Genomic DNA, 8,964 nt, shown 5'->3' with positions numbered 1-8,964 from the left:
GATGTATGTGAGGCTTACACACAAAGATTACCACAGACCCCTCCGCCACCTACATACACATTTCCAGTAAACTGATCTCTGAGGACTAGAGTAACTTCAGACTGATGAAGAACTGATAGTAATCAGAACTGACAGAGGCAGACGACTTCAATTTTTGATGGAATTACAGTTAAATAAACAATCATCTCACAATTCTAACTTTTTCCTCAGAATTCTGAGTTGATACCTCACAATTCAGATAAAAAAGTCAGAACTGCAAACTTGCAATTCTCAGGAAATAAAGTCAGAATTAAGATATATAAGAAAAATCAGAAACATGACAAATAAACACTGAATTCTGAGAAAAAGTCAGAATTGTGAAATATAAACTTCCCTTTTTTTTATTCCAAAAGTTCACAAATTGACATTTTATGTAGGTTAGTTAAGATTTTGAAAACAATTTAAAATACAACTGCAAACTTGCAATTAAGATATATATATTTTTTTAAAGTCAGAATTGTGATATAAACTCCGAACTCTGAGGAAAAAGTCAAAAGCATGAGATGCGTATAAACTCCAAATTCTAATAAAAAGTCAAAATGATGAACTTGCAATTCTGAGAAAAATGTCAAAATTGACACACGCCAATTCACAATTGCGATATAAACTTGTAAATCTGAGAAGAAAAGTCTGAACTGTGAGATAAACTTGCAATTGCGAGAGAAAAATGGCAGAAACAAAAGAGAAAAAAGAAAAAAGCGAGATGTAAACTCAGAATTGAGAAAAAAGGTAAAAAAAAGAAAAAGAAAAACATTATTTATCCATCCGCCGCCTAGTACTACATTCATCCGATGCAACCAAAACAAATAATTTACAGTCTAGCTTTCCAGTTTCTGAGGTTAAAAAGGCAAAGCAGCACCTGTTTGTGGAAAAAGGAAAGATATGGCCAAGGGAACATCAGGACCAGCACCACACAACTGCATAATAAATAAATAAAAAAATGTAAAGTGAAGGACAGCGTATCATTTCTTTAAAAGATAAAGAAAACCTGCTATCAGCGAGTAGAGACACAAAACAAATAATTTACAGTCTAGCTTTCCAGTTTCTGAGGTTAAAAAGGCAAAGCAGCACCTGTTTGTGGAAAAAGGAAAGATATGGCCAAGGGAACATCAGGACCAGCACCACACAACTGCATAATAAATAAAAAAAAAAATGTAAAGTGAAGGACAGCGTATCATTTCTTTAAAAGATAAATAAAACCTGCTATCAGCGAGTAGAGACAGTCTTTATATTGGCTCAATGTTGTGTTTATGTGTCAAGTGTGTTTAAGTTTAAAGAGCAAATATATCAAGGGAGTGAGAATAACTTTCTAGGTAGAGAGAAAAACATTGTGACGTTATAAACAGCAAGTGTGTGTGGCCAAAATCAAAGTGAGAAAGAGACAAATTTGGTTTGTTCTTTTAGACTATTTCAAATTGCGAAAATATCAAATATGTCAAAGAAATTATATCATATCGTGTACTGTTAAATGTTTCATATTAAATAAGACACTACAGAATAGTAAAGTTATTAAATGAATGTGGGTCAATACAGTAATGGTTATGGACTGTTACACTGTCTATGAAGTAAATGAAATGGCTCCATGCTGATTATTTTGGTATCCTGACATTGGAGCCTGAACATACGATACATTGGCCACTATCTCTGTGGATGAGCGCCTCACCATACATTTCACTGTGGCTTCTAGTCAAATTCAGGTTAAAGATTGAGTCAGACTATGTGTGGGCTTCGTATGCCCTCTGGTGGATATGAAGAGAGAGGTTTGAATCACAGCAATTCATAGATATTATAAAACAAAACATAAGAAGAACTGCATTTGTTCGTTTGCATGACTATATCATCTAACAGCAGCTGCAAATAATCATAATTGCACAAATTCAGCGGTATAAAAAGTCATTTAAGGTAGAAAATGTGAGGTACGTTTGTTAACTGCACCATATTAAAATACGTAATACCATTCACGTCACACTTTTTTTTTTTTATTCCACAAGTTCACAAAATTACATTTTAGTTAGGTTAGTTAAGATTTTGAAAATAATTAAAAATACAAATGTTCAACAAAACAGAGGTGGTTCTTCGTAGAGTGCAGCAGGGATGACGTTTTTGTTGGGCAAAACCCAGAAATATTGCATATTTCTGCATTTTAGCACTTCTGGATCCATCATACTGAAGTCAATGGGTTTTTTTGACCGGGTGTTTAGTTAAATGCTTGAAATAAGGTCTGTGGTGAACACAAGCTCAAGATATTTTCATGTTTTATTCTACAACGTAAAATACACCAGTAATAACCACTTGTGTGTGTGTTTTTCTACAGCTTGTCTTGAAAAAAGCATTTGGTAACATTAAACATCAAATCAAAGAGTTAAACTTATCTACATACTAGTCCACTTTTATAGCCTTACTGAGTTTGTAGTCGTGCTCTTGCAAACTGTTCCAATAGCCTATATTTAGCTTCTGTTAATTGTATTTAGACTTCAGAATTGGTAAAAATTGTGTTCATTTGTGAAGATTATCATGATGAACAAAGCCAACGGAAAAATCCTTCTGTTTTTTTTTTTTTTTTTTTGTCAAAGGAATCAAGATGATGCTATCTTTGGGTTGGCCTACACTGCAGCAACCTATTGTCACGACAATCAACTCACCTTTTGTTTTCAGTACGTTTAGGGTAGGTTCAATCAAAATAATTCACAGTTCAGACTTCAGACAAACCTAATGGTGTCCTTCATAATTTGTAATTAACTATTTGAACTGTATAAAAGCAAATAATAAAACAGTAAAAAAAGAGAGTTGTTGATTTTTGTACTCACCCAGTTTCTTTGAATACGTGTCTAGTTTATAAGCAGCCTGTTCCAGAGCTGTAACCTGCTCCTCGATCTGGTTAATCTGATCCAGATAAGGCTGCAAACTGGCATCTAAAGCCAAAAATGAGAACATCATTTAAGATGATCAATATACGGCTTGAATACTCACTTATTAGCAAATCACAAAACAAACGCTTGCAATGTAAATAAAACACTAACATAAGTGTACTTTGAACTTAATGTAACTTAATGTTACATGAACAAAACATACATTGGCTGATTTTATATATTGCTGCCCCATTTCTCACATTTCTGATTGAGATCTTGTAGATTGCGGCTGATGTTGATGGATATGTCCTTCATCTCCATGTACTTCAGACTGGTGAGTTTGTTCATGTTCTCCAGGAGTTTGTAGTCCTCGCAGGTTGCTGAGTAAACGGAACAAACATTACACACAAAGTTCTAGAAGTCTATATATAAACTGAAAGAGAGAGAAATTTAATAATTGCTGTTCTTTTATTATCATTACCGGTGAGCTCTCCCTGTAAGAAAACTGCCATTTTGTCAAACATGTCTCTGCAGAGCTCACTGATATCAGGTTCAGCGGGTTCAGTGGCCTCCTCTGCTGTCTCCACTCCTCCGTCATCTGTTACAGACAGCAAACACTTCTAGTGCACTGAAAACTAGTGAGCTGCCTACCTAGGCTTAATTTTTAAGCACTAAATGTATTTGATGCCCAAAAGTGCAAAGCTTACTGGGTTTTAAGACACAGTCTAGTTACAAATGTACACAAAACGCATCATTCTCTTTGGAAACAGGACAAGTCAAATAGCCCAAAACAGGTTGCATTAACCCAAAATTAAGACACAAACACAACAGGACCAACAGCAGCACTGGAAAGCTAAGAGAATCGTAATAGATGAAGTTGCAGTGACTTGCACACAGGCTGATCTGTTTACAAAAGCAGCTTACTGTTATTACTGGGTCTTTTGGCTTTTTGGTTCTCTGTCGCATCGTTTGTGGCCGCCTCTCTCTTGTGCTCGGGCTCGGCGGTGAGGTTGAGGTCGGTCGGGGGAACCGATGCTTTACTGATGCTCTCCATCGCCGCGGCCTCGTCCCCCGAAGCTGCCATTTTCACATCACATGATCACATGACCAGCGAGTTTCACGTGACTTATGCAGGGAAATAAAACCGAATCGTTTTTTTTAATTCTGGTGAAACGAAACTGATATAAGACTTTTTTTATGAAGCGTTACGAGAATATGTTAAAAATGATAAAGTAGTCAGATTCGATACTCTTGCTTCTTTTGTATGTAATATTCTTTTTGACATGCATGTCAGATAGGCTACAGTTCCTAAATACGAGATGTGAAATCTAAAGGTGTATCATTAAGGGTTATAATTAATAAAGTATAGGTCAAAAAACACGTTTCATATACAGATATGGGTGGGGCTGCATGACAACTCTGCTAATTTAAAAAGAGTGAAGCAAAGAACAATAAGCTTTTATGAAGCGTATTTCCGGCCGAGTGCATTTCAAAATAATGATTATTTCATGTATTTTTGTGTGGATTATAAATGCTATCTCTCTCTCTCTCTCTCTCTCTATATATATATATATAGAGAGAGAGAGAGAGAGAGAGAGAGAGAGTCGAGATAATTAATTTTAAATGAAATGTAATTAAATTCAAACCCAGTCATGTGATGCACAATAAACTGATCAAATAAACTAATAAATAGCTGATCAATAAATAATCTGCTTAAAAATACATTATATTATACTTTTGTATTGTACTATTGTAGAAACTGTAGTCATATTTGACTAATTTTCACACACATATGAATTTGATCAGGGATATAATATATAATATAATATATCCCTGATCATTCATATGTGTGTGAAAATTAGTATACATATAAATAAATATAAATAATATAAATAAATACATATATTATATATACATATATTTACTTTTCTGTATTATTAATTTAATTGTATTGCTCCGTATTGTTTTCTTTTTAAATATCATTATTTTTTATATACATGCATTTTTCTTCTAGTGTTATTTATGTGTAGTAGTAGTAGTATGAATGCGGTTTTTTATTTGACCTTTATTTTGAAAAGTATTCCCGTCTACACCCACCTAGCGATCTATTGGCGTGGCCCGCTTCTCAGCCCGCTGCCTTCTGCCTGTGACGGGAATCCATCGTGACAGGATTCCAGCAGCAACACCGACTGTAAACATGGCGGCGTGCACAGCCGGATGCCTGTGCTATGTGTCCCCTCACTGAAGCCCGGATCATCGACACACTTCCATGATGGAGACAGAGGAGGAGCAGCATACGACCACGCTGTTATGCATGGGTTTTCCAGACCCGGTGGCCATCCGGAAAGCCCTGCGCCTCGCCAAAAACGACATCAACGAGGCTGTCGCGCTGCTCACCAACGAAAGCCCGGGACTCGGATACGGCTACGAGCCGATGGAAAGCGGCCCATCCCCGGGCTCCGGCCCCAGCGGAGACGGCGAGAGCAGCGGGCGCACGGGCACCGGAGGGTTTGATCCTCCGCCTGCGTATCACGATGTCGTGGAAAGTGAGGTATGATTATGAAACGCATGCATTTGGGATGAATCGCACGGCTGCTTGAGGCGGAACCACCGGGGCTGTCAAAAACCGGAGGGAAAGGCGGGCGCACGGCTTTATCGCCTCTGCATAAGCATGCGTTACCTGTTGTGCATGCGCATGCAGCACCTAACGAGGATGTCAAGATGTTTTCTCTTAACGTTGCGTTCTTAATGCATGCATTAGCAGGTTACGAACGAATTCAGCAGAGGCATTCATTCACATGCCAGAAGAAGTTGAAGGAGCTTGGGGGATGGGTGTCGTAGATTGCATTTAAATGCATGACTTGTTAGAGTTTACTCTGCTTTTATTTGCGTGTTGCGTATTGTTCCTCCTGATTAATTATTAAACTAATGTCTGTCTTACTAACTGTTAAGCAATAGCAGGAAACGTGTGGCTGATGATTTTCATGTCAGTTTGTTGAATCATCGAGTGTCATTAGACTACAGCATGTCATCTGTTATATTATCTCTGCAGTGAAGCTAATATTGACCAGTATTACTGGGTTAAATTAAACAGATTGTGAGGAGCTGCTGTTTATTAGCATGTGAATATGAATTCACTTTTGTGTGCTTGGAGTCTGCATTCCCACAGGTCTCAAATTATTATTTGTCTGGATTATGATACAAGCTTTCTGCGGGTCTTAACGAGATCTTAATTCACTATTCCACAAATTGAGGACTAAAAAGGTCTGGAATGTAAACAGAAAATCATGAAATGATGGCATTAAATGTTGCATGTGCTTCAAAAAATGAATATTTTCCTCAATACAATTATCGAAAAGTCCTGTTTTCTGAAAAATGTAACAACGTTTATGTTTAAAACAAGCAAATATTGTCAACGGGGTATGAAAACTTGTTTTTCCAATAAATGAAGTAGATTTTTCTGAGCCCATTGGCAAATATTTGTTTTAATCATAAACTCTTGTCCGCCTCAATTTCTCACAAAACAAGACTTTTTTTATTTTGTGCAATTTTGCTTCCCAAGTAAATGTGTTTTGATTTAAGAATCTGGAAAATGAGGCAAAATGCTGAAAAAAAGCATTGCTTTTTTTTTGCAGTGTGATCAGAAGGTACAGTAAAAATTATTTTCATAGACTAGTGGATGACAAAAAGTCATACATTTAAATTTTTTCTTCTAATAAAAGAATTAAAAATAAATAGAGACATGTTGGAAGTTGTATTTTCAAACTTTAAAGCATTGCTAATACAGCGTTTCTTAAATCTTAAAAACTCTTAAATTTACCTTTGCAAAGCCTGCAGAAACCCTGGGATAAACAGTATTAGTTATGTGTAAAGCTTGTCTGATATGAGGCCACTGAGTCTGATATATTGCCCAACTGTTGCAGTGTTTCTTTCACTGTTTCCCTCATGGATTCTTTGACCTGTTGGTCAATCGCAGTCAGAGCTGAAAACTTAAGTGCTGTGATTTTAAATGACCATGTGGGTCAGTGCAGTCAGACCTGACTTCAGCCTGTATGGAAAAGCCCTTTAAATATGTATCAATGTTACTTCAACCATTGCTTTTATCAGTGTTGAAAAGCAGTTTGTTGCAACTTTGTTGTAGCTTTTTGGGGAATGAACATTTTTAAATATACTACTAGATATAACTAATCGGATTATATGCATGTGTGTTTGGCAAAGAGAGCAGTGTTTTTCTAACTACGAGGATTTCAATCAAGTTGCTAAATATATGTTACAATGAATAAACTGCCTGACTTTCAAGTAGGCTTGGATGATGTGGACCAAAAATCATGTCTTTGTATTTTTAGGTTGAAAGGTGATGCACGTTATATAGCGCTGTATTTTCTGGAAATCGGGTTGAATGTTTCATTTTCTTTTCATAAAGCACACCATGGGTAAATAAAGCTGCAACTGCTTTTGTTTCATATCAAAAGTCTGTTTTAACACACTCTTGATTAGTGTGAACCTACACTGGTCTCACGGTTCGGTTCGATTACAATTATCATGTCATTGATTCGGTTCAATTCGACGATGCACTGCATCCTCAATTTTCAATTTTACTTAATGTATACAATTTTGTCAATAAATACAAGCAGTCAGATATATGAACTGAACCTGACGTGGTTTCTCAAGTTAGTGGCATTACCCCCTGCATATTTTATTTGTGTGTGACATGATTTACACACAGGCACAGCGTGTTTCTTCTCCAGGTTGTGCTTACCAGGTTGTTCGTAAAAGCCGAAATGTGCCCAGATGTCGGCTTTTAAAGTAGCTGGAGCATTTTTAATTACTCACACTCGCGTCTCGCCTCCCTCCGCCATTGTATGCTAACGCGACAAAGCACGTATGCGACAAATGACGTCAGAAAAGCGTCAGTACGTTATAATCGGTTATGGTCTATTACTGAACCGATACCGAATCGTACTCGTCTGCATCGCGATGCATCGTAAAAACGATTAATTTCGACACCCCTACTCTTCATACTGCAGTTTATGATGATGCTGCATATAGTGGAAGAGATATGAAGTGCTCTCCTTTTCGAATGCAACCTGTTTATGGCATAATCTGTTTATTATTTTTTCAATTAATTAATTAATCAGATAACTCGAATTGAACGCTGTGAAAACAAATATAGAGAATGTATCTCTCTAGGTTATGCTATACATTGTGCAAAAAGGGTTTGAAATATCTACTTTATAAACCACAAACTATTGCTTTTTACAATCAGAATTTGTGAAAAAAAAAACGATAAAGAAAAACAAGTTAAATGTTACCTGCTAAGAGGTAGGAGGAACACAGTTTCACTCATCTGAACATAGTAATTATATTATAGTTCATATAAAGCATGTCTCATGTTCAGGAGAACCTAGATCGTGTTGTTTTCCTGCAGCAGCTCAGTCTGTCCTCCGAATTTTTTTTTTTCAGATTCATTCACAATTTCAAAGTATATCGATATAAATGGTTTTGCCTCATTTTATATCTCATCTGTAGGGCTGTGCGATATTGAAGAAAAATGCGGTATGCGATAACTCATTAAATAATGCGATATGCGATACGATAATGCTTAAAGTGCCACATGCTCAGATGAAACAGTTTTACTCAGCTGTTGCTGAGTCAGTTCTGTGAACTTCTATAACTATCTTGTGTCATATATATATGGTTATTTGTATGTATGTTTGTATGTATCAAGAGCTCCTGTAAAACCACAACAAATTCCTTGTGTTTGCGCACACTTAAGTGGTGAATAAAGCTCATTCTGATTCTGATTCTAATATAACTAGCATACATGTTTCAATTTTTGTGAGAAGAAAGCACCCCTACAACAACTTCTGAAAGTGAACGGTAGTGTTTTATTCTAGCATTACATAAAAATGTCATTTTAACATTAGTGTAATAATTTTAACATGAGTTTAGGAACTGAGTAATAAAAAGGAAAAATACAACACTGCTTAGTATTTACTCTATGAATTCAATATGCACTGATTCTTATTTAAGCTATAAAAGTTATTTAGGTAAGAGCAGTGAGTGATTTTCTCTT

At 36.2% G+C, this 8,964-nt stretch overlaps 2 protein-coding genes across 2 annotated transcripts in view; one reads left to right on the top strand and one right to left on the bottom strand.

Annotated features, from left to right (window-relative positions):
* Window positions 1–2,230: 2,230 nt before the first annotated feature.
* Window positions 2,231–4,075, bottom strand: LOC107687185 (biogenesis of lysosome-related organelles complex 1 subunit 2-like). Its single transcript, XM_016484417.1, has 5 exons — window positions 3,813–4,075; window positions 3,370–3,486; window positions 3,149–3,268; window positions 2,847–2,951; window positions 2,231–2,260 (listed from the first exon to the last, which is right to left on the bottom strand). Exons 1-5 carry the CDS (start codon window positions 3,970–3,972, stop codon window positions 2,241–2,243), a joined length of 522 nt encoding a protein of 173 aa, XP_016339903.1. The 5' UTR covers window positions 3,973–4,075; the 3' UTR covers window positions 2,231–2,240.
* A 935-nt stretch (window positions 4,076–5,010) lies between these two features.
* The window catches only part of LOC107687191 (ubiquitin carboxyl-terminal hydrolase 24-like), a 79,997-nt gene continuing 76,043 nt past the window's right edge, over window positions 5,011–8,964 (top strand). The window contains exon 1 of the mRNA XM_016484423.1: window positions 5,011–5,439. Coding sequence (XP_016339909.1) covers window positions 5,158–5,439 — 282 coding nt within the window. The 5' untranslated portion in view covers window positions 5,011–5,157. The remainder of the gene's footprint in view (window positions 5,440–8,964) is intronic.

This window comes from Sinocyclocheilus anshuiensis, unplaced genomic scaffold, assembly GCF_001515605.1.
Source record: "Sinocyclocheilus anshuiensis isolate Anshui unplaced genomic scaffold, SAMN03320099.WGS_v1.1 scaffold1355, whole genome shotgun sequence".
Lineage (NCBI taxonomy): Eukaryota > Metazoa > Chordata > Actinopteri > Cypriniformes > Cyprinidae > Sinocyclocheilus > Sinocyclocheilus anshuiensis.
Note: the sequence above shows the minus strand (reverse complement) of the source record. Positions and strands in the feature narration are given on the sequence as shown.